The sequence below is a fragment of the Staurois parvus genome, unplaced genomic scaffold (assembly GCF_062004578.1).
Source record: "Staurois parvus isolate SC_StPar_1 unplaced genomic scaffold, SC_StPar_1.0 ptg000155l, whole genome shotgun sequence".
Taxonomy (NCBI): domain Eukaryota; kingdom Metazoa; phylum Chordata; class Amphibia; order Anura; family Ranidae; genus Staurois; species Staurois parvus.
In genome coordinates, this window is record NW_028317951.1 from 29386036 (window position 1) to 29412608 (window position 26573).

The 26573-nt window shown below is 43.3% G+C and overlaps 1 protein-coding gene across 1 annotated transcript in view; it reads right to left on the bottom strand.

The window, feature by feature from the left end:
• Window positions 1-6417: 6417 nt before the first annotated feature.
• AHSG (alpha 2-HS glycoprotein) overlaps window positions 6418-26573 on the bottom strand; it is a 28468-nt gene continuing 8312 nt past the window's right edge. The window contains exons 3-7 of the mRNA XM_089675598.1: window positions 26245-26329; window positions 22384-22547; window positions 20827-20940; window positions 18007-18096; window positions 6418-8679 (exon numbers count right to left, since the gene is read on the bottom strand). Coding sequence (XP_089531724.1) covers window positions 8428-8679; window positions 18007-18096; window positions 20827-20940; window positions 22384-22547; window positions 26245-26329 — 705 coding nt within the window. The 3' untranslated portion in view covers window positions 6418-8427. The remainder of the gene's footprint in view (window positions 8680-18006; window positions 18097-20826; window positions 20941-22383; window positions 22548-26244; window positions 26330-26573) is intronic.

Consider the following 26573-nt stretch of genomic DNA (forward strand, 5'->3'; position numbering starts at 1 on the left):
TGAACATAAAGCTTAGTTGTTGCAGGGTATACTAAATCTAGTGTCGCTTACTTTTTGGGATGTGATTCTGTGGAACTGGTTTATAAAAAAAACTGGAACTAAAAGACGATTGTTGTGTGTGTTTTGATACATTGTGTTTTCAAACTGAAAATATTAGTACTTGCCTTGGAACAGGGGTGTCAAACTGATGGTCCTTCAGCAACAACTTGAGTGCCGCCAGTTTGGCACCTGTGCCTTGGAAGGTGGACAAGATCTAGGCACATGTCTAGGGCAAAGAGTGCTTCATAATACACTTGTTCTTTGCAGGCAGCACATAGGAATACACATCTTTGTAGGTGGTTATACATCACAATACATACAGTTATGTTCAAAATAATAGCAGTCAGACATCACTAACCTGATCAATCACTGTTTTTGGTAGAAATGATATTTCTACATGGCAAATAATTTACTAGCAGGTGTAGTAGAGTAATAGAAATCCAACAGACCCAACAGTCATGACATGCATGCTGCTGATTCTGTGTAATTGAATCACTAATTGAAAGGGGCATGTTCAAAATAATAGCAGTGTGGAGTTCTTTTAGTGAGGTCATTCATTCTTTGAAAAACAGGTGGCAATTATTGCCCTTATTTAAGGAAGGAAGGCAGCAAATGTTGTACATGCTGGTTACAGTGCATTTCTCTCTGAAATTCTGAGGAAAATGGGTTGTTCCAGACATTGTTCAGAAGAACAGCGTATCTTGATTAAAAAGTTGATTGGAGAGGGGAAAACATATAAAGAAGTGCACAAAATGATAGGCTGCTCAGCTAAAATGATCGCAAATGTTTTAAAATGGCAACCAAAACCTGAAAGATGTGGAAGAAAGCAAAAAACTACCATTTGAATGGATAGAAGAATAGCCAAAATGGCAAGGACTCCGCCAACAATCAGCTCCAGGAAGATCAAAGAAGGTCTAAAGTTACCTGTGAGTACTGTTACAATTAGAAGATGCCTATGTGAAGCCAAGCTATCTGCAAGAAGCCCCCGCAAAGTCCCACTGTTGAAAAAAAGACATGCTGAAGAGGTTACAATTTGCCAAAGAGCACATTGACTGGCCTAAAGAGAAATGGCGCAACATTTTGTGGACTGATGAAAGTAAGATTGTTCTTTTTGGGTCTAGTGGCCAGGGACAGTTTGTCAGACGACCCCCAAACACTGAATTCAAGCCACAGTACACTGTGAAGACAGTGAAGCATGGTTGCGCAAGCATCATGATATGGGGATGTTTCTCATACTATGGTGTTGGGCCTATTTATCGCATACCAGGGATCATGGATCAGTTTGAATACATCAGAATACTTGAAGAGGTCATGCTGCCTTATGCTGAAGAGGAAATGCCCTTGAAATGGGTGTTCCAACAAGACAACGACCCCAAACACACCAGTAAACGTGCAACATCTTTGTTCCAGACCAACAAGATTGACATTATGGAGTGGCCAGCCCAATCCCCGGATCTTAATGCAATAGAAAACTTGTGGGGTGACATCCAAAATGCAATTTCTGAGGCAAAACCAAGAAATAGAGAAGAACTGTGGAATGTAGTCCAATCATCCTGGGCTGGAATACCTGTTCACAGGTGCCAGAAGTTGGTTGACTCCATGCAACACAGATGTACAGCAGTTCTCAGAAACAGTGCTTATACAACTAAATATTCATTAAGTGATTCAAAGGAAAGCAAAATCTCCAAACATTTTTCAGTTTATATAGTGAATGTTTGAGTTTGTAAAGAAGAATACAAACACTGCTATTTTTTTGAACAATCTAATATTCACTTTTCTTCAATGTTTTTAGAGGAACAACACAAATTTGATATATTTTTCTTCATGTTTTGATTTGGAATAGAATGTGTAGTGTTCCTAATGCATTTGTGTGTATGGAAATAAAAGCTATTAGAAGGATTTTGAGCTTTAGTCACTTTTTTCAACACACTGCTATTATTTTGAACACAACTGTATGTATACTAGCAGAAAACTGACAAACACATTTTCCTGACAGGAGGGGCATCTAGATGCATATTTACATCTTAGAAAATGCATGAATATAAATGATCTCCAAGGAGCAGGGCCCTCCTTTCCCTCTTGTATTGAACTGTATTGTTGCTGTATTGTCTCCCTTTATATTGTAAAGTGCTGAGCAAACTGTTGGCGCTATATAAATCCTGTATAATAATAATTATAATGCTCTCAAAGGATTTCCATAATCATTTTCAGGAGCAGTATCTGCAATTCCTCTTACCATTAACTGCAAGAAGAGAACCATAATATAAATCTTAGGGACAGGCTAGAATAAATTTGTGGTCCAGGGTTCATAGAGCAGGCACCTCCAGGCTAGTCACATTCTTGAGACATCTTCAGAGCACACAGAGATTTTCAAAACCAAGGCTGTATTATGTTAATATCAACCACAGCTTCCATAGCTGAACTCTGGCCTACGTCATCTGACCCCTGTTGATCAACAAAAGCACTGGGCAGCCTCTTTAGCCAACAGAGAAGTGAATGGGTAAGAAGAAGGCAATTGAAAAATTTAACCATGGTAACTATGGTTGAAATTTCCATAACAGAGAACCCCAGATTTGGGATCCCAAGATTTTCAAATCATTATCTCAGGATGTGAGCAGCACTGGAACATCTAAATCCACTGTACAAAGTAAGGTGAGCCCACAGGTTTACTTTAAGGGGTAGGTTCCCAACTGGGTACTACAGTTTAAACTTTCCAGCTATGTGGAACATCATATAACTCATTATTTCAGACAACCTATCAGAATAGAGATTTGCTTGGCAGGCTGTATGCACATAAAGCAAACAATGGAACTGGCCTCACAAGATTATTAATATCCACAAATCCTCTTTTAGCTTTGGGACTTTTCATGTGGCTATTTACATACAGTACATAAAATATACATGTTATAAAATTATTTCTTACTCAGATTTAAATCAATACAAAATACAGAATATTTTTCTAAGCCTTGTTAAGGCTTATATGATACAGTATTCGCTTTAAACATATACATATACACAGAACAACACCAATATAATTTTTCCTTCACACCATACATTATATATTCCCGATTTCTGCACTCTATATGCTATATTGTAAATACATTCTCCTGACCAAGGGTTCATTGTCTCAACAGGTTATAAGGATTGTGACATACTGTATGTGTACTGAGTTTTTTTTTTCTCTGAGAGTTCAAATGGATGGACCTGTCTTTTTTTTACCAAACTAACTATGTAAACATACAGTGATTAGGCTCAAAATGTATTTAACAATGTCTCTTTAAGCCCCTCCCACTGCAAGCTCAGTGTGGCTACACCCACCATTTGCCACAGTGCCCCCTATCATTTTTTACCACAGAGTGCCCCTAGAAATACTGCTGTCTAGACCTGAACAAACATTACTACAGGGGGTATATTATATGCATGAAGCAGCTTTGTTACTTTATTTCTTTGTCTGCTTTGTTTGAGGTCAAGTTGTACATGTTTACTACCACTGATTTGGTTTCCTAATATGTTTAATTAACGGCATTGTACACTTTGAAATGTTTTTGTTGTTTTAACTTGGTATTAGTGTAGTTATATTCCCTGTGCTGTTTGTTTGCCTTGTCTATTGATGGACTCATATGTTGTGGCTGCAGTTTACAGTGTCATAGTTGATTTATTCCACCATGTCCATGATTTGATTAACCCCTTCATGCCTAAGGGTAAAACAAATCTAAAAAAAACCTCCACTGTGAAAGTATGGAGACTGTTTTCTTAGCTGTGATGCTGATCCAATAGCTTAAAGCGTATGTAAAACCTCAAATCAAAACTGTAATATATTGCAGCTTACTAGTTCTTATTTGGTGGCTGCATTCGTTTTCTGGCATTGTTTACCTTTATTTTCAATAGGCAATCTGGCCAGCAACACATTTCCTTTCTTAACCCCTTCACGTCTAAGGGTAAAACAAATCTAAATGCCTTAGCACAATTTTGCAATGTTGCCATGTTAGTAAAAGCGTACATATCATCACAACTACTTTGTACATCCAGGTGAATTATACCATGTTTTTTTCAGGACAAATTAGGATTTCATTTGGTGGTAAATGGTAATGGATATCTCCTGATTTTTTTTATTATCAAAGGAAAAATGGCCCAAAATAGTTAAAAAAAAATTTTTTCATTTAGCTGTGTGTTTCTTGTTACTACCATAACCTACCACCAAAGAACAACCCAAAATAAATTATCCAGCTCTTGACGATCGCAGTGATACCATATATGTGTATGTTATTTGTTGTTTGTACCCACAGTACACACCAGAAACAATAGTGCACATTTTGTTTTTGTCTTTTTTTACCTAAAACACACTGACACCAATTTTTTTTAAATCCTGACCTTTGACCCTGACCTTTTGACCTTGAACCTTTATCCAAACACTAACCCTGGCACTGAACTAGATCAAACCTTGATCTAGTTATTTTTTCTTAATTTTTAATTTTATTTTTTAATAATTATTAATTTATCTTTTTTTTTTTTACAAACATTTTTTTCCCCTCTATGCTAGGAGTTAGAGAGATACAATGTATCTCTCTCCTCCATTCCTAGAGAGAAAAAAAAACAAGGGGGCTGGGCTGTACAGTGACTAATCACTGTGATAGCCAATCAGAGGCTATCACAGCGATCATGTGACCTGGAATCGGGATTGCTAGAACAGGACCCAGTGCTTTCAGTGACACGTGGTCCTTGTGCTGGGAGTGCGCCATGTGGAGCACTCCCTGCACAAAGACAGGTACGCAAATATGAAAAAAAAGCCCAGTTCTGTGAGGCCACATATTTGTGTTATGTCAGCATGAAGGGGTGAAGCTAGCCTGTCCCTGTTCACCACAGGGACATGGCAACATCCTGTTCCAGTTCATGCAGTGTGTCCAATCCATGCCTTCCCATCCTCTCTATGTTGCATCATAAAAGTGGGAATGCTAAAGTATTAAATAACACCTTGATAAGATCTCTGTATGTTTGTGAATGTTCTGCCTGCTTGTGTTTGTTAGATCTAATTACTGCACCTGAAGATCATTAGGCTGAGAGACCCAGGAATTGTGGGACATATAGTTTCTTTAAAGGAAGTGTCAGTTCTCAGATTACAGACAGAGGTCATGCATTACCTGTGCGGTGAAAGGCCACATCTCATGTTTGAACACAAACAGAAACAACTGACACAGGAATGAGAAGATTTACTCTACTATAGCTGGACAACACATTACACCATGAAACTGCATGGTCAATGCAAATCTTATGCAGGTGAAAAACATAAGGTGCAGGTAGGAAGGTTCATGCTGCAAAGCATAGGATTAGGATAACAATATGTCTCTTGTAGAACCACACCTAATTTAATGAATTCCCTGCCATTAATTAATGTACATTCTCTGCATACTATGGCTTTTGGACACACAACAAAAGAAGGTAGTCCCTGGTAATTTTTTAATTGCTGGCAACTATGCTCTACCAAGACGACCTACTCCAGAGAGAGACTGTTTTTTGTTTTTGGGTTTTTTTTGGCAACAGCTTCTGGAGCTCAGTTTCTCTTTAAAAAAAATATTTGAGTACTGTCCATGATTTCAAGTTTCTCCTAGAAGCAAAACTGGGCAGAGGGCAAACCGAGACTGTCTTATCCTCTGTACAATTGGCAAAAAACAGCAGTGAAGGAAATAGCTGCAATTTATACCCAATCAGTAAATAATAATTAATGTATGGAACTTCTAGAAATAGTTTAAATTCAGAAACTTTTACTGCCATTTCTATTTTTGGCAAGGTGCAGGCATAATTTCTTAAATGTTGCACCCTCCTGGGTTGCTAGAGTAGGTAAATTTAGTTTAGCTTCTCTGTAGCCAGAGAAGCAGGGGTTGATTGATTAGGGAAGCTTTGCAGAGCATCACAGGATGTGGTCTTATTACCTCTCCCTGTCTTCTAGAACTTGCTGGATAGTTCTAGAATCTAGTGGGTGGAGGGGCCAAGGCTGAAGCCTGACTATTCATGGAGTTCCTACCAATCTCTGGGCAGGCAGGATCCAGAAAGGGTGGTTACAGCCCATAAATACTCGGAAGCCTGGCAGTCTGGCGGAGCAGAATCTGGGGTCCTGTCGTCTGGAGGGACCCCCTGTGCTGGGAAAGAAGGAAAGACAGAAAAATTCTCCAGGACTTCACTCCCATAAGTCCAGCTAGGCTTAGTCAGAATCAGCCTTTACTGCAGCAAGACTCATGCTCTCTGGACTCAAGGAGCCATTTACAGGGACTGAGTGAGTACCTACCAGCCGACATACCTAATTAAAAATAGTTAGAAGATTTTTTTTATTTTCACCAATAAAAGATCTATTAATAACCAAAAGACTAGTAAAAAAAACAGGAACACTGTAGTATTAAACTTTATTAGCAAGGAAATTAGCACCAGTGAGTTGTTTCCAACTCTCATTAGTCTAGGAGGTCCATGAAGCAGTTAGAGCACGTTCATGTGAAATGTGCAATAAACCTCTTTCCTCGGTTTACAAATGAAAAGAATATGCATTATAGTATCAAGTATATAATAAAACAGCACCTCTTGCTTTAGAAGCGTAAAAATAGTGTGTGAGTGTATGTGTGCGAGTGTGCGTACACGTATGCACCACATACATGGCTGTTTGACACTAATTCGTTCATGACAATGATAGTTCTCTTAAATGTGCATTCATTTGAATTAGTCTATTGTATTTATTACATTTGGATGCACATAGGCAGTCCACAGATTTCACCCTAGTTGTTTCACCTTTCAGTGTAGCTGTAAACTAGAAGTAAATTGAACAGTATAGTATTTACAATACAAACTTTGGGTTCTTTATAGCATTTACCAACCTATGGCAGATACATTCAAAATAACATCTTCTTTACCATTTGTAAAACACATTTTATAAGACCAAATACAGCACAGGTGTTTAATATTTTTCACACACTATTTTATAACAGAGTGACTCTGTTGAGCACCATTTTCTGAGGAGTAGTACATAAGCCAGCAGTGGTCTATTAATTGGTTTTAGGGGACCTCAAGTGTAGCCCCTGACATCACCAAAGGACTATACATAATATTCAGTATATGTAATTTTGGAGAAGACTGTCAGGGATTGTTGACATGCTGCAGTTGTAAGTGGAGACTGGATGTAGAGACTAGGGACATGGTACAGGTGAAAGTGGAGACTATCGTTGTAATGCAGGACAAGGTAAGAGGCTGTGGACAAGGTAAGGGTTTTTGGGCCATGCCATATGGTGCAGCATCTAGTAGCACAGCTGCTGCAGTCATCGGTTCTTATTGCACACATATGATACTACAGAGATAGCTTTCTCTGATCATTAGCATGGATACCAGAATCGACTGAAGAAAGTCAAGGCTGAGACAAGGGGAGGGCGGGAGGGGCAGCAGCCCTGGGCACAGAGGAGCAAGAGGGCAGAGAATGAACAAAGGGCAGTAAACCCATTCTATGGCATACATTGACAGTGGGGAAGGGGGTGCAATTCCTCATCCTTTCCCTGGGAACTAGATGAACCTGTCCTGATACTGTGGAGAATTGTTCCCAGGTTTTCCATTCATTGCATGATGCATAGTAACAGTTCTGGTACATTTCTCCTCATTATATTGCAGATCATACGCTGATCATATCTGAGCAAGTACCTAAGCTGGGAGAACCCTGATTACTGACTGCAGAGGCCTGGAAGCCACATAAGTAACAAATGGTTGGACAACACAAATATAAGCAGTTCTTACAATATAACAATTTCCTTCTTGTCACGTGAACAGTGCAACTTTGGGGTAGCTGAGTACCAAAAGTTCAGATCATTAAGGTTTGCTGTAATGGTACAAGGTAGGTACAAGAAATCATACTTCATCCTCTGTGGTTTATCTACACTATTGAATTATTTATTTGTGTCCTATGGCACCCCTTGATGCATTTAGCTTTCACTATATTAACTGCTTCAGCCCCTCATGGTATAGTAAACAGTAAAGATTAAACTATCCTGGCTAAGTGAAGGACATATAAAATACAAAGTAAAATCTTTGAATTGTGTAGATATGTCTTTGTAATTGCATTTGGTGTTCTCAAAATATTGAATCAGAAAATCCTTATGGTGGGGAGAAATTAATTTAAACATATTTGTTGCAACAAGCAAATTTGCTCCAAGGAATTAGATGAATTGAGAGAGGTTTCTCACAATGCAATCCCAAACTAACCCTCAGGAATCACTAAAAGGACATGTTTTCTAGTTCTCTTCAGACTCTGTGTTGCAGATCAAGTGCTTTTAATTACCAGTTGCTACTGAGTGACAGCCTGGAAAACATGACATCTTAGTGATCAATGAGGAATATATGATCAAAAGCAAGTCGATTGAAAGTTTAAAAGTGTTTTTTTGTCCCAGGGCACAAAGGAAGCCTTCTCACATTGGTATGTACAGGTTGTCCAGTCAATGACCTCTTGACAGCCTTGTGAGCATGGGCAGCCAGAAGATGTTGTTCTCCAGAGTTGGATTCGGATGAGTGTGGGCTCAAGTTATTAAAGTAAAGGTTATGGTGGAAATGTGAGGGTTTAAAATGAGGTGGGACAGGTGCCACTGGACCAGGCAGTGGAGCTTGAGCCTCCTTTTGGGGCTGAAAAAGAAAACCACAAAAAATTGCTGGTTATTTAGGTAGACCTGCAGTCTAACGTTGTAGGCAATTTTACTGATCGTTCAACCAAATGACAAAGTCACACTTTGGAAAAATAAAAGGACAGAGTTCAAAATAGAGTCTGATGGGTAGGTATTGGAAAGTCGGTAGCACAAACTCCAACCACTTTAAAATTGTCATTTATTTAGCTGCAGTCATTTATTAAAACAACATTTTCTGATATCATTCTTTAGAACAAGGCATACTACAGGCTAATGTAATCTAGTGGTATAGACTTAGCACAGGCTTGGCCACTGATTTAGACGTTCATGCTTACAGGTCTTGCATTTATCTTCATGCAGCTTAACACTTTAAACTGCATAGTGACCTATGAAACTCCACGATCCAAGCCTTCCTGGTTTTAATTTTAAAAAAGTTATTTTATAGAATAAACAGTGCTATGTTATCCTCTGGAAATAGGAAAGTATGGGCAACTAAAATTAAACCTGTTACTAAATCAAATATGTTAGTTCTCTTCTAGTAGTGCTTTCTAATACAGTTGCATGGGGCTATATGGAGATTGAGGGAAAATCTGATATCGCTCAGCACTGGTGTGAGTGGCAGTAACAAAAATCCTCAGCATTGGTGTCAGTGATAGCAAAACCAACCCCCTCTTCATTGGTATCAGCAAAAATAACACATCCTTCCCATGTGGTGCCAATGGCAGAGTCAGGAATAAATGACTAATCTTGGTATTAGTGACTGTGAAAGCAATAATAACCCTCCCTTGGTGTCATTGACAGCACCCACCCCCTTCATTGTTGTTCATGGGGGGCAAAAATAAACCCCTTAATTGATGTTCCATGGTTCCCATGCTGCTTTCTCCCTCCCTGATTACTTATATACAATGCCTTAAGGGCAGGGTATTACTCTGCCCCACATACTGTAACAGGAATGCTGGAATGCAGAGAGCATTTCCGCACAGGGCACCTCATATGAATTCTGTGCTGTGTTTACTATGTAGCTGGGAGAAAGTCCCATGGGTCACCAGTTTGGCAGCCTTTCTGTAGAAGAACATAGTTTGGTTTGCTAAAATAACACCGAAAGGGGGTTCTGGCTGTGGAGTTTACAATTAGAGATGAGCGAATTATTCAAAAATTCGATTCGGCTGATTCGGCGAATTCGCGGAATAAATTTGTTTCGAGTCGAATATATTCGCTGCGAATTTAACTTATAAAAAGGGTGTTTCTAGGCTTCAGAGAGCCTTTATATTAGTGCAGAACACTGTACCTTTAATTTTAATGCCCTTGGAGTCTGCTGGGGAAGAGAAATAATACTGTCAGTCAGTATGACATGCAGATGAGTGCCGTCGATCTTAGAATCACCGCACACTTCACTCATTTGGGCAGTCACGGGGCCAAAACCAGAGTGTGGAGCCACAGTGTGGCGGTGGAGGCAGCAGCAATGGGAGGCCATACAGCACCCTATGACAAAATGGAACACACCAGCAGTGTGAGGAGACCTGAAAGTGGCACATGGCAGAGTGTGGCGATGGAGACAGCAGCAATGGGAGGCCGTACAGGGACCCATGACACACTCTGGACCTGGCAGCAGCATGAGGAGGCGGTACAGGGGCCCATGACAGATTACGGGCCTGGCAGCAGCATGAGGAGTCGGTACGGGGGCCCATGGCAGATTACGGGCCTGGCAGCAGCAATGGGAGGCCCGTAATCTGCCAGCACCCTATGACAAAATGGAACCCACCAGCAGTGTGAGGAGACCTGAAAGTGGCACATGGCAGAGTGTGGCGATGGAGACAGCAGCAATGGGAGGCCGTACAGGGACCCATGACACACTCTGGACCTGGCAGCAGCATGAGGAGGCGGTACAGGGGCCCATGACAGATTACGGGCCTGGCAGCAGCATGAGGAGTCGGTACGGGGGCCCATGGCAGATTACGGGCCTGGCAGCAGCAATGGGAGGCCATACAGCACCCTATGACAAAATGGAACCCACCAGCAGTGTGAGGAGACCTGAAAGTGGCACATGGCAGAGTGTGGCGATGGAGACAGCAGCAATGGGAGGCCGTACAGGGACCCATGACACACTCTGGACCTGGCAGCAGCATGAGGAGGCGGTACAGGGGCCCATGACAGATTACGGGCCTGGCAGCAGCATGAGGAGTCGGTACGGAGGCCCATGGCAGATTACGGGCCTGGCAGCAGCAATGGGAGGCCGTACAGGGACCCATGACACACTCTGGACCTGGCAGCAGCATGAGGAGGCGGTACAGGGGCCCATGACAGATTACGGGCCTGGCAGCAGCATGAGGAGTCGGTACGGGGGCCCATGGCAGATTACGGGCCTGGCAGCAGCAATGGGAGGCCCGTAATCTGCCAGCACCCTATGACAAAATGGAACCCACCAGCAGTGTGAGGAGACCTGAAAGTGGCACATGGCAGAGTGTGGCGATGGAGACAGCAGCAATGGGAGGCCGTACAGGGACCCATGACACACTCTGGACCTGGCAGCAGCATGAGGAGGCGGTACAGGGGCCCATGACAGATTACGGGCCTGGCAGCAGCATGAGGAGTCGGTACGGGGGCCCATGGCAGATTACGGGCCTGGCAGCAGCAATGGGAGGCCCGTAATCTGCCAGCACCCTATGACAAAATGGAACCCACCAGCAGTGTGAGGAGACCTGAAAGTGGCACATGGCAGAGTGTGGCGATGGAGACAGCAGCAATGGGAGGCCGTACAGGGACCCATGACACACTCTGGACCTGGCAGCAGCATGAGGAGGCGGTACAGGGGCCCATGACAGATTACGGGCCTGGCAGCAGCAATGGGAGGCCCGTAATCTGCCAGCACCCTATGACAAAATGGAACCCACCAGCAGTGTGAGGAGACCTGAAAGTGGCACATGGCAGAGTGTGGCGATGGAGACAGCAGCAATGGGAGGCCGTACAGGGACCCATGACACACTCTGGACCTGGCAGCAGCATGAGGAGGCGGTACAGGGGCCCATGACAGATTACGGGCCTGGCAGCAGCATGAGGAGTCGGTACGGGGGCCCATGGCAGATTACGGGCCTGGCAGCAGCAATGGGAGGCCCGTAATCTGCCAGCACCCTATGACAAAATGGAACCCACCAGCAGTGTGAGGAGACCTGAAAGTGGCACATGGCAGAGTGTGGCGATGGAGACAGCAGCAATGGGAGGCCGTACAGGGACCCATGACACACTCTGGACCTGGCAGCAGCATGAGGAGGCGGTACAGGGGCCCATGACAGATTACGGGCCTGGCAGCAACATGAGGAGTCGGTACGGGGGCCCATGGCAGATTACGGGCCTGGCAGCAGCAATGGGAGGCCCGTAATCTGCCAGCACCCTATGACAAAATGGAACCCACCAGCAGTGTGGGGAGACCTGAAAGTGGCACATGGCAGAGTGTGGCGATGGAGACAGCAGCAATGGGAGGCCGTACAGGGACCCATGACACACTCTGGACCTGGCAGCAGCATGAGGAGGCGGTACAGGGGCCCATGACAGATTACGGGCCTGGCAGCAGCATGAGGAGTCGGTACGGGGGCCCATGGCAGATTACGGGCCTGGCAGCAGCAATGGGAGGCCCGTAATCTGCCAGCACCCTATGACAAAATGGAACCCACCAGCAGTGTGAGGAGACCTGAAAGTGGCACATGGCAGAGTGTGGCGATGGAGACAGCAGCAATGGGAGGCCGTACAGGGACCCATGACACACTCTGGACCTGGCAGCAGCAAGAGGAGGCGGTACAGGGGCCCATGGCAGAGTGGCGAAGCGTAAGCAGCTTAAATTGAAGGCCATACAGAGGCCTATGTTAAAAATAATAACATGTTTGGGGCATGATTCATGGCGGATTTAGTCAGTTGTGTCAGGAACTGGTGGTTTGAAATCCAGACTAATCCACGCCTGATTCATTTTCACAAACGTGAGTCTCTTCACACTTTGGGTGGACAGTCGTGTCCTCCGCGGAGTTACAATACCTCCTGCCGCACTAAACACGCGCTCCGATGCCACGCTACTGGCCGGGCATGACAGCCTTTCAAGGGCAAATTCAGCTAGTTGGGGCCAAAGGTCAAGTTTCGTTGCCCAGTAGTCAAGGGGATTGTCTACCTCGGTTGGCAGGGTGCTGTCCAAGTAGGCCCAAGCCTGTTGTTTGAGGTCCTGCTTCAGGTCCACCTGATGCTGCTGCTGCTGCGGCTGGTTAGTAGTTTCCTCACTGCGCTGGTGAAGAAAGCTACTCATCATCGACTGCAGACTGAGGCAGCCGCTGCTGGTGGAGCTGCCACTGCTCCTACCACCCCACCCCTCCCCTGCTGCCATGGCAGCGGAACGCGAGCGCACAGGGCCCACAGTGTCTGAGGATGGACGTTGGCGCAGAAAGGCAGAGACCAACTGACTACATAGGTGGTTTTTATAGTACGTTATTTTGGCCTCCCTCTCAGCAGGTGTGAAAAAGGCCACCATTTTTGAACGGTAGCGAGGGTCCAACAAGGTGGACAGCCAAAAGTCATCCCTCTGTCTGATGGTTATTATTCGGCTGTCGCTACGCAAGCAACCGAGCATGCTATGGGCCATTTGTGCCAAGGAATGCGAGGGACTCCCTGCCTCCATCTCCACAGCATACTGCCACGGTGCGTCTGGGTCCTCTGTCTCCTCCTCCTCCTCTACCAGATGCTCCTGCTCCTCCACTCCTGTCCGCTGAGTGGAAAAACCACCCATTTCACTCAATAATTCCTGAGCACCAATGTCCTCCTCTACCTCCTCCTCTTCTTCCTGTCCTGCCCCCACAGGGGTCATGTGGCGTTGAGATCTGTGCGCCACGTCTACCGCACCCTGACCAGCCATTGTTAACAGCATTTGTTCCAGGACGTGCAACAGAGGAATGACGTCGTTCATCCCATAGTCCTGCCGACTCACGAATAGCGTGGCCTCCTCAAAGGGCCTGAGCAAGCGGCAGGTGTCACGCATGAGCTGCCAATGGCTGACATCTAAGTTACACAGGGGAGTACCTTTATCCGCTTGTAACATCAGGAAATCGGTGATGGCCTTTCGCTGTTCGTAAAGGCGGTCTAACATATGTAGGGTTGAATTCCACCTTGTTGCAACGTCGCAGATCAGGCGATGCTGTGGAATTCCGTTCTGCCGCTGCAGCTCAAGGAGGGTGTGCTTTGCGGTGTAGGAATGGCTGAAATGCATGCAAAGTTTACGTGACATTTTAAGGATGTCTTGCAGTGGGATGGTGGATTTTAGGAACCACTTGACAACCAGATTGAACACGTGAGCCATGCATGGCGCATGGCACAACCTTCCTTGACGCAGAGCAGACACCATGTTCTTTCCGTTGTCGGTCAACATGGTTCCGATTTTCAGTTTGCGCGGAGACAGCCATCTGTCGATTTCTCTGTTCATTACACTCAGAAGTTCCTCCCCTGTGTGACTACGTTCGCCAAGGCATACCAGGTGCAGCACAGCGTGACACTGTTGCGCCCTGCACATGTGATATGCCGGTCGGGTAATGGGACTTGGCACGGGGGTGGCGGCTGAGGACACGGCGGAAGAAGAGGTGGTAGAGGCGGACATCTTTGCTGGACCAAGGACGTGCAAACGTGGAGGCAAAAGCGGCGTGACCTGTCCAAGTTGCTGGTGCGGCTGTGCCGGCACCACGTTCACCCAGTGGGCCGTAAATGACATGTACTGTCCCTGACCGTAGTTACAGCTCCACACGTCGGCGCTGCCGTGCACTTTGGCAGAGACCGACATGCTCAAAGACTGGCCCACCATCTCTTCTACATGTGAATGCAGGGCTGGCACTGCCTTTTTGGCAAAGAAATGCCGGCTTGGCACTCTCCACCGCGGCGCGGCACAAGCCATCATTTCTCGGAAAGGTGCTGAGTCCACCACTTGGAAAGGGAGGGACTGCAGCACCAGCAACTTGGACAGGAGGACGTTCAGCTTCTGCACCGTCGGGTGCGTGCTCGCAAACTGTTGTCTCTTGGAAACGGATTCCAAGAAAGACTGCTGACGGAATCCGTGAAGAGGAGAAGCAGGAGAAGGAGCATCTGAACGAGCGGAAGATGCCAACGAGCGACAACTCCCCTCAGCAGAGGTGTTGGAGCCTTGACTGGCTGATAGAGGGCGATTGACGTCGGGTGACGGAGCAAGTAACGGAGCGGGTGATGGAGCGGGGGCTGGGGCAGGCAGAACCGCCGTATCTTTATCACGGTTTTCCCAGGCCACCGAATGGCGACGCTGCATATGCTGACGCAACGCTGTAGTCCCAACATGGGCCCCCTGGCCACGCTTGACTTTCTGGCCACATAGTCGACATACGGCTACGTTTACTTCCTCGGGCGGCTTGACGAAAAATTGCCACACCGCCGAGTAGGAAACTTTGCCCCCGCTACTCCTCACTGGCTGACTGCTACTTCCTCCGTGCACACCGGCACCACTACTGGCCGTGGTGGTAGGCTGCAGTGCAGATGGTGCTCTACTCCGTGGCCGTTTGCCTCCACTGACACTGCTGCGACCCTGCTGCCTCCTGGGCAACCCACCGACTGTTTTGCTCGCTGCCAAGCTGGCACCCTCTTCTCCTGATGATGCGGAAGCAATAGCCTGATGACGACGAGGCTGCCAAGTGCGATCAGCCTCATCATCATCAATTAGGGTCTCCGCCTCACTACTAGCCCCCTCGGCTGCGTGTGGGTCAGGAGACAGACCTGTCTCTAGACCGGCTACCGAGCCACTCTCCTCGCCAGTACTTCTTCGCCTGGCTGCTGAAGAGGCGGATGTCTCCCCCCGTTCCTGACCGCCCTCTGTTAGCTCTTCCTCACTGTACAGTGGGGCTGAGCCCACAGCATGCGATACTTCGCTTGGTGAGGGAACACCAAAGGACAGGGGCAGGTAGAGGACACGTGATTTGAGTGGGCTTGCTCCCGGGCCATGCCAACTAACGGTTGTGTCTGACGTACCCACCGACCGTTGGCTGTAGGTGTCAGAGGTGACCTGGGAAGAGGAAGACGACCGAGCCAACCAATTGATGACGGCAGGGTTGTCTGTGGAGACACGACCGCTGGATGACACCGGGAGCACTGGCCTCTGGCTGCGACTAGTGCTGCCTCGACCCCTTCCTCTGCTGCCACGTCTGCTCGCTCCTGAAACATTGCCTCCTCTGCCACTCCTCTGCGTGTTGTCTGACATACTCTTTAATTCAACGATTCTGTGTCCCTGAGTAACGATTCTGTGTCCCTGAGTAACCATTCTGTGTCCCTGAGTAACAATTCTGTGTCCCTGAGTAACGATTCTGTGTCCCTGAGTAACGATTCTGTGTCCCTGAGTAACAATTCTGTGTCCCTCAGTAACGATTCTGTGTCCCTGAGTAACGATTCTGTGTCCCTGAGTAACGATTCTGTGTCCCTGAGTAACGATTCTGTGTCCCTCAGTAACGATTCTGTGTCCCTGAGTAACGATTCTGTGTCCCTGAGTAACGATTCTGTGTCCCTGAGTAACGATTCTGTGTCCCTCAGTAACGATTCTGTGTCCCTGAGTAACGATTCTGTGTCCCTGAGTAACAATTCTGTGTCCCTGAGTAACGATTCTGTGTCCCTGAGTAACAATTCTGTGTCCCTGAGTAACGATTCTGTGTCCCTGAGTTACAATTCTGTGTCCCTGAGTAACAATTCTGTGTCCCTGAGTAACGATTCTGTGTCCCTGAGTAACGATTCTGTGTCCCTCAGTAACGATTCTGTGTCCCTGAGTAACGATTCTGTGTCCCTCAGTAACAATTCTGTGTCCCTGAGTAACAATTCTGTGTCCCTGAGTAACGATTCTGTGTCCCTGAGTAACGATTCTGTGTCCCTCAGTAACAATTCTGTGTCCCTGAGTAACAATTCTGTGTCCCTGAGTAACAATTCTGTGTCCCTCAGTAACAATTCTGTGTCCCTGAGTAACAATTCTGTGTCCCTGAGTAACAATTCTGTGTCTGTCCCTGAGTAACAATTCTGTGTCCCTGAGTAACAATTCTGTGTCCCTGAGTAACGATTCTGTGTCCCTCAGTAACAATTCTGTGTCCGTGAGTAACAATTCTGTGTCCCTGAGTAACAATTCTGTGTCTGTCCCTGAGTAACAATTCTGTGTCCCTGAGTAACAATTCTGTGTCCCTGAGTAACGATTCTGTGTCCCTGAGTAACAATTCTGTGTCCCTGAGTAACGATTCTGTGTCCCTCAGTAACAATTCTGTGTCCCTGAGTAACAATTCTGTGTCTGTCCCTGAGTAACAATTCTGTGTCCCTGAGTAACAATTCTGTGTCCCTGAGTAACGATTCTGTGTCCCTAAGTAACGATTCTGTGTCCCTAAGTAACGATTCTGTGGCCCTAAAGTCTCTGTGGCCCTAACTCTGTCCCTAATACACAGAGGTCTGTCTCTCTTGAATGACCGGAGGCTAATGGAGAATTGTAAGATGGCCGCAATTTATAGCTCCACCATTACACAGTGCTGGCTGGCTGGCTGCTGATTGGCTAATGCGATCACATGTCATGAATGAATGCATTATGGGTCAGCGCGCCTTGTCTGCGCGCCTTCCCAGAGATCCCTGCTCCGTCGCCACACATGTCGCCGCCATTTTTGGGAAAATTCGATTCGTGCATCCGAAGTTTGCTAATTTTCGGATTCGGCGCGAATCGAATTTTTCCTGATCTTCGAAACGAATTCCACTTCACCATGTTCGATTCGCTCATCTCTATTTACAATAATGAAAAGTGGGGACTACATACTATGTGCATATGACTAGCAAGCTATACAAAATACAATCATTTACTAAGATAAAAGAGTGCAACTGCACTTGCAAAGTTCACAGTCTATGTTCCTTCAGTAAATCAACCCCAATGCAGCTTTATACAGAAACACTTATGATAAATAAACAGACAAAAGTCTGGAATTTAAACCTAACCCCTAACATTTATTTTTTAGATTTTTGAGTAGAGAAGAGCGTGAGCAGTCTTCACCAGGACAGGAAGGTATGAACAGTAATAAAACATTACAAGAACTTTGAAATGTGTTTTTGTCTTTGTCTATTCCTATGTTGGAGAGATTTTTTTTCATCCAGTCCCGTCCTCTCCAATAGGGACTCAAAGGGCTCTAAAAACCTAGTATATGCTCTCTAATACTTCCCTGCACTATTCAAATCAAAATAACAAATTCTGCCAGGAGTTTGGCTTTGTAGTGTGCTAGTTCCTAAAACATATTTATGTAATTTATCTTTTTACTTTTTTAGTTGCTATTTCTATTACCTTGGCTTCATGAATTGTACATTTCACAGTAACATCTTCATCAGCTGCTCCAGGGAGTTTCACCAATTCCCCGAAACAAGTGGCATAGTGCTGTCAAAATAAAGCACAATGCAAACACAACAAAATGAATGCCAGTTTAATACACAAAAATATTCATACCTGGTTTACTATTATCTTGTGTTCTGATGTGCAAAAGTGTTCCAACTGCCTGGGGGACATTGTTTTTTTTAAAGCTGAACTGAAGGTACAAAAACGTTAATTTAAATATAGGGCTTAATAGACTCAAATGATATAAATCTAGGTTGTGGGCAACAAATGCCTTTGAAACCCAGTTATTACCTTGTGACATCATTATTGTGCTATACATAGCCTGTGCAGAGGGCAAAACTTTGAAAGGAACCTTGCAGGACCACCCTTTACAGACTGCCTGCCGAAAACTACAAGACCAGTCAACTTGCACAAGTCATAAGAACAGCAGTGACTGCTTTTTCATTTTAGGAAGCTTCTACACCAAGGCAAAGTCTAATGTTGGATTACTGCATGGCTCTGGAAGAAATATAGAAAGCATGACATAATTCAAGAATACACATGACACTTTTATAAGGACAATATCTGCTTATCCCAGATTTCAGCTTTAGGAATTACTGTTGAGGAGTGCCCATCTACACACCATGCTCAAATGCAGACTTGGGCCCCTGTAACTCCATTTCCCAGAACTCAGTGGCTTCCTGGTAATTGCCAGGAGTATTAATCCCTCTGCTTTCCTCCCTCAGAGAAGCCAAACCAGATAGGACAGAGGTAGCTGGGCAAGTGATCTGGGGCCCTTCACTGTCAGAACCAGTATGTGGGTACCTGGATAAGTATTAAGCTTCCCCCAGAAGACCCTACTACTGTGGGAGGACCTCCATAACTAATATCAGAATAATGCAATTGCATTGGGGTGGTTCCTTGTGTCCTCAGGCCTGGAATCCCTCCAGCTGTTTGCCTGTGTTACCAGAACTACCCTACACTTCACTGAGAAAGATGCTGTTTATGGGAATAAAACCAAGCAGGTGTTTGTGTTCTGTATTGTTTTACTGAAGTAGTGATTTTTAGCTTGACTCTGTCATTGTAGACCAAATGCTAGCACGTTTTACCCCTTCTGAGCTCACAGAGACAGTGAAGAGTCCAGGCTGGTGCAGCTTTCATAGCCTGTTTTTCATTATTCTGCAGTGTATGCATTTTTTTGCCATTCTGAACCTGTTCTGCATTATTACTTGAAAATATACTCTTGTTCATTAAACTGTAAGTTATAGTTACTTCTTGTATGATAATTTGGCCAATCATCTATTCTGTTAGCTTAGTCATATTGATTGCTATGAAACCTGGAAAATGGAAGAGAATGTTGAAAACTATTCAAGTTTGATTAATATTAGTGGTGTCTTAAACATTTCTGAGAGGCATTAGTGCAGATTTTGTGCTTCGAACTCCAAAACAGATGCGTGCAATTTGTTTCATTATCAAAATTTGGATGCAATGTTCCTTATTTGGAGATTCGGTTGTATAAGAATCTCCGGGTTACAATAGTAACAAATTTCAATGAATCCAAAATAAATTATAGTGAAACAACAAATTCATTCATATTCATTTGTTTTATTCGGATGACATGATGTGATAGTTTGGACCTTTTGTTAATGTTTAAAGCATCTGAAATGATGTAACAACATAACAAATGAATCCAAAATAAATCTCATTCCATTCAGTCTTTCGGATCCATTTTGTTTTGTTTTTATTTTGCATTAACAATAAATACAGTAAGGTATAAAAGTGAAATATGATGATGATCCCTACTTATTGTGTTTGGGTTGGATGGAGGTAGCTCCCTGAGAATCTCTGAATCATAACATAATGAATGAATCCAAAATTAATTTAGTTCCATTTGTTCTTTCGAGTCCATTTCATTTTTATTTTGCATTAACATTTTTCATGATTAAAAAAATCAACTCATTCCATTTCTCTTTGTGGGTTGGACTAGCAGGGATGACTCCGAGTGCTTAAAGTGGAACTTCTCAGAAAAGGGGAAGTTTCGCTTGTTTGCATCCTCCCCCCTTTACTGTCACATTTGGCACTTTTTTGGGGGGATTTGATTTTGACAGGTACTTGCTTCCACTTTCAGGTCAGATCACTGCTAGGATTTGTGATCAAGTTTGGCCCCCCTCCTTTCCCCTGCAGCCTTCTGAAACACACACAGGTCCCAGAAGATTACGAGACCATTTACAAAGTGCAGCGCAGTTCATGCATGCGCAGTAGGAAACAGGATGTGAAGCCAAAGGGCTTCAATACTGGTTTGCCTTACCTAAGATACAGGTGCCTGCACCCAAAACGGATTGAAGCATTGGCACGGGTGAGTACATCACTGTATCCCTGAACAGGTAAGTGTCCTGGATCCCTGGACAGGTACAGTAAGTGTCAGTATTTGTAGCTGCTGACTGTTAATTTTTTGGGAGGAGACTGGAGCTCCTCTTTAAGTAATCTCCTGAAATACCAAATTAATACATTAAAGCAAATATAAGCAATGTTCCGAAACATACAAAATGAATCCAAATATTCAAAAAGAATCCAAATAGATGAAACGAATCAAAATATTCAAAAACAAATTTGAATGTTTGAAAGAGTTCTGAACATATTCTAACATAAAAAATATGACGAAACAAAATTATTACCTTAATGAATGAATCTGAATCAAAAGGAATTTGTTTTTTCATGCACATATCTGCATCCGAAATAATTCTACAACAGTTAGATTAAATGGCATCTCTACTTATTTTTCATGATACTTACAGCCTTTGGACCATGTTCTTTCACGCACTCATTCAAACCAGCTGCTGCATCTTCTTTAGTGCAGTTAGTTGCTGCTGCAATAAACTCAACAATGGTTGTATCGCTTATGCCTTGCTGTGAATACAAATGTTTGTTCTTCATTAAAATCAATCTATAGATAGTTGTAGATATTTGCATAATAACATGTCAAGTGTTCCTAGTAAATTGGGTGTTTCTGGGCCCTTCCTAGCATTTTTAAAATTATATTTATTTAAAGTGGAACTGTGCAAAATCAAAATGATATACTGTATACTGTCTGTGCAGTTTGTCACTAGCATTAACTACTTGCCTACCAGGACTTTTACCCCATTTCTGCCCAGACCAATTATCTGCTTTCAGCGTTCTCATACTTTGAATGACAATTGCACGGTCATGCAACACTGTACACAAACTACATTTTTATCTTTTTTTTTTAGATAAACAGAGCTTTCTTTTGGTGGCATTTAACCGCTTGCCTACCGGGAACTTATACCCCCTTCCTTACCAGGCCAATTTTCAGCTTTGAGGACTGTCGCATTTTGATTGACAATTGCGCAGTCATGCAAGATTATACCCATATGAATATTTTTTTTCTCACAAATAGAGCTTTCTTTTGGTGGTATTTAATCGCCACTGGGTGCTTTACTTTTTGCGCTATAAACAAAAAGTGTGCAAAAAATTTGAAAAAAAAAGAGACCTGTATGTAAACAATATAGATCTCTCCCTTGTCAGCTCCTGCACACTACTTTGTATGGCTCTGCATAGCAGAGCCATACAAAGCAGTGTGCTTACAGTGTAAAGCACACACACAGCACACAGTAAAACAGCACACAGTTAACCCTTTGATCTCCCCAGATGTTAACCCCTTCCTGTTCAGTGTCATTAGTACAGTGTCAGTGATTTTTATTAGCACAGATCGCTGTATTGGTGTCACTGGGGATGTCAGTGACAGTTAATCAGTCCCCCCTCCCCCCAGTGTCAGAATGCCCGCCAAAGTCCCGCAGTCCTGCTATAAGTCACTGATTGTCGCCATTACTAATATTATAAAAAAAAAATTCCAGTATCTATACAGCCATTTGTAAATGCTATAACTTTCACATAAACCAATTAATCTACATTTATTGGGATTTTTTTGTAGCAAAGACATGTAGCAGAATACATTTTGGCCTAACTTTATGACGAAATTAGATTTTTAAAATTTTTTTACTGGACATGTTTAAAAGCAAAAAGTCAAAAGTGTTTCTCAAAATTGGCGGTCTTTTTTTTTTTTATAGCACAAAAAATAAGAGGAGATCAAATACCACTGAAAGATAGCTCTATTTGAGGGAAAAAGGACATAAATTTAATTTGGGTGCAGCATTGCATGACCACGCAATTGTCAGTTAAAGTAATGCAGCTGTAAAAATGGCCCGGTCAGGAAGGGGGGTAAATAATCTGGAGGGCAAGTGCTTAAGATAAATTTTTCTGCTGTTTTTTTTCTGCCAGAGATTCTGGCATTTTTTCCTGCCCCTAGCGTGCATGGACCCTAAAAGGCAATACCTGAATCCTCCCACGGCCAATCTCTTGGAGGTTATAAAAGTTTGTATTGTTTCCACTGTTGAATTTATGAAGTGCAAGATCAACTGCATGCACAACGCGTGTGTCATTCATAGGTGCAATACGGGGGCAGTTTGGGCACAGCCGAAGTAACTTCTCCGCTGATTCTGAAAGAAAGCAATGAAGAATAATATTGTAGATTAAAATATTGTATCGCAGATGTAGTGAGCGTTTCAGGGACAGACAGAAATACATTCCAAATCTTCTCTTAAATAATAAATATATTATTTCCAAAAAAATATTGAGGAAAATAAAATAATTCAGTTCATACGATATGAATGAAAACAAACAACAAACAAGGTAAATATATAGGCTATCACTGCTGACTTTCTGAAAATTTGAGATACCTATAAACATGATTGTCTGACATATACTGTATGGGTTAGAAGCCTGGGTTCACATTAATGGGGGCCTTGTGACTTACGCTTACTCAGGCACTGCAGCCCATTCAAATGGCTGCTGTGCCGACGTTTCCAGCAGGAAAAGGGTGCATGCACCTTTTTAAAAAGCATGGCTGCAGGGAAACTGCATGGTCTTTTTCACCTTGAGATTCTGGAGGCTGAGATGCTTGGGGATGCCATTCAAAATGAATGGCAGCCCTGTGCGTCTCGCTATTTGGCTGCAGGTGTTTGTGGATGCGGGAACAGGTGCGATTCCTGCACCCGAAACCAGCTCACAGAATGTAGGCAAGTGTGAACCTAGCCTACATCTCTGACCAAGATCAAGTATGTAGAACAGGAGTTCTGACTTCAGTTACTACCTATGCATTGTAGGTTAATTATTCAGAGCCTATTAATGCCAGAGGATTCTTATAACAACCAGGCAGCTAGCATTTGCAGCTGCTGAGAAGCAACTCAAAAACAAGCCGAATACATGGTGTATTTGCTCATCTACACAGGACCTTGGAGCCGTAACTGAGTTACTTCACTATAGGTTGGGCTTGAATGTTGGAGCAAAGCCTTTGTTAGATGTTAGAGAGTTTACCTACATGACACTTTTTATGTCTCTCAGAGACTCTTCCTGCTGAATTTTTAATTATTTGTATACTATGGAGCAGCCTTTTTCAACCAAGGTGCCTTGGCATGCTGGGTTGCCTGCTAGGTTCTTCAGGGGTGCCTTGGCAAAGTGCCTAAAAACTGCCTCAAATTGCTCAAAAATTGTGTGCAAACCAGCGAGTGGATCAAGCATCCTTTTTGTTATGTAAAACCATAGGTTTTCATTGTGCAGCATTACAGCCTTGGGCACCGTGCAGGCCAGCCTTTGCCATCCTAACAACCAAGGATGTCAATGGTTGGTAAGGAGGACATTGGGTACCTGCACTGCATCCTTGTTTGCCCCTCCCCTGTCCATCTCTGTCAGCACTGGGGTCATGCTAGCTGAGTGATGGAGAGAAACATTGGGATACTAGTAAGTACCAGTGTGCAAAGATATATTCCTTTGTTAATATAAATCACCTACAATGTTGGGTATGCTATGTGTGTGGATGTTGCTGTATTATGCAAAACTATCCAGTTAGTTCTTTACATTTTAGAATGGATTATCCAGAATTTTAAAGGGTGCCTAGAGATCATGCAAAATTTTAAAAGGTGCCTTGACTGAAAAAAGGATGAAAAACATGAGACACTGAAACACAAACAGGTGAGCAGATATACTCCCAGGTGGGCAACTAAACAGTTAAGAATCATGGCAGGGTGATGTTGTTGGAGTATCCAAGACATTAAAAAAGCAAGGATTGACCAAGCTCCACCAATGACTAAAATATCACATTTGGGTGCTTTTCACTATGATAGTTGTCCTTCAAGGGGTGCTTACTTGTTATGTTTGGTATAAACCTAATATCACCAAAAAACATACATTTTCATATTGAAGCAAAGTCAGTCTTGTGTTAATATTTAACTGCTTGCCTGAAAACCTGTAACAGTAAAATACGTGATTTTGCAGTTCTGGGTAGGGGACCCACACTGCTATTGGCTCCTGAGGATGTCAATCACCGGGTCCCGGATGGCGATTTTTGGCTGGGTCTCAGTGATTGTTGGCAAAGCTGAGGGGGGAGAGACCTGTGTGTAAACAACACAGATCTCTCTCTTTTCAGCATAAACATGCTGCTTTCTATCACTCTGCACAGCAGAGAGATAGAAAGCAGCAGGTCTACTTAGTATAACACAACACAGCACACAATAAAAACACTCCCTAACACACAGTTAACCCCTTGATTGCCCCAGATGTTAACCCCTTCCTGCCCAGTGTCATTAGTACATTGTCATTGCTTTTTATTAGCACTGATCACTGTATTGGTGTCACTGGAGATGTCAGTGGCAATTAGTTTCCACCTAGTGTCAGATTTCTCGCCGCAGTCCCGCTATAAGTTGCTGATCGCCACCATTACTAGAGTAAATAAGAAAATAAATAACTAAAAATTGCAGTATATATACCGCCATTTGTAGATGCTATACCTTTCATGTAAGCCAATTAATATACACTTGTTCATATTTTTTTTTTAGCAAAGACATGTAGCAAAATATATTCTGGCATACATTTATGAAGAAATGTTACTTTAAATTATTTTTTATTGGATATGTTTTATAGCAAAAAGTCAAAAATGTTGTTTTATTTTCAAAATTTTCAGTCTTTTTTTGTTTATAGCGCAAAAAATGAAAAACGTAGAGGTGATCAAATACCACTGAAAGGAAGCTCTGTTTGTGGGGAAAAAAAGGACAAATTTAATTTATGTACGGCGTTACATGACCGTGCAATTGTCAGTTAAAGTAACACAGTGCTGTATCGCACAAACTGGCCTGGTCAGGAAGGGGGATAAATTCTCTAGAGGGCAAGTGTTTAATTAAAATATAGAGCTAAGCTTAAAAATGTTCTGCAAATGTAACTTTTGTACTTCAGTTTAGAAAATAGGAAACATCTACGTGCAAGGCAACGCATCTACGACAGTGTTGCCAACCTCCTACAGCATCTTTTCCTGACAAAACATGGAAACTTTACTGACAGAGCACATTTGTTACTGAACACCTGAAAAATAACATTAAAAACTAAGACAATCAACATTTAAACAGTATAAACACAATACACAATATGGAAAAAACTGACAATACCATAAGGCCCCTTTCACACGGGCATTATCAGATCAGTCACGTTTTTTTTTTTTTCAAAGGAAAAACGTGCTCACTTTACATCAGTTTTCAGTTCAGTTTATATGAGTTTACTTCAGTTTTCACTTCTGTTTATTTCAGTTCAGTTTACATACATTTTTGCACGTTTTTACTTAGTTGTTGCAGAGACCAATCAGAGGTGACAGGATTTTAATTAAAAAAAATGATTGTCTAAAAACAGACATAAACGGAACTGATATAAATGTAAGGCACCAGTTTACATCCATTCTATCCCGTTTCAATGGATCTGGACGTACCCTTGTACAGACCAAAACAGGCCATAACAGATGGTAAATGGATGATCATCAGCTCACATCCACTCACATCTCCTGGTCCATAAAAATACATTGCTGTTTTTCATCTGTCAACAGATGGATGAAAAATGAACAAACGGTCCACCCGTGTGAAAAGGGCCTAACAAGTAATTTCACTGATTTACACTTACAAAAGTCAACACAGCATGACAAATAATCAGCCCCTGATATTTACAGACAGTTGTAAAAATCACTGATTTTTACAAACTGTCTGTAAATCCACTGACGGTTGGCAACGCCTCTCTACTATCTTACTAATGTAATATAGCATGACAACAAACTTATTATTATTACTACAAATAATAATAGTAATAATGAAGACAAATTACTTAGTTCAGACTTGCATTTCGCTAGAAGGACCTCATAAATGTTATTATGTTTCCTCATTTTGAATTCACAGTCTGCCTCGACTGCCTGAGAATTAAAAGATAGTTGAAGAATAGTTGTCAGAAAGTCTTAAAATGCAAAGCACACCTTAAAGGAGAAGTGTGGGAATACAAAGAAGAATAAAAATACATACTTACCTGCTGCAGCATTGATCCAATGCTGCAAGCTGCCCCCAGCCAGCTGTAAGCCCAAGAACTGAGTGATCACATGATCGCTGATCACTCAGTTTTCAGATCCGCTATAAGTACAGAGCAGTGACTGTCAGTCGCCA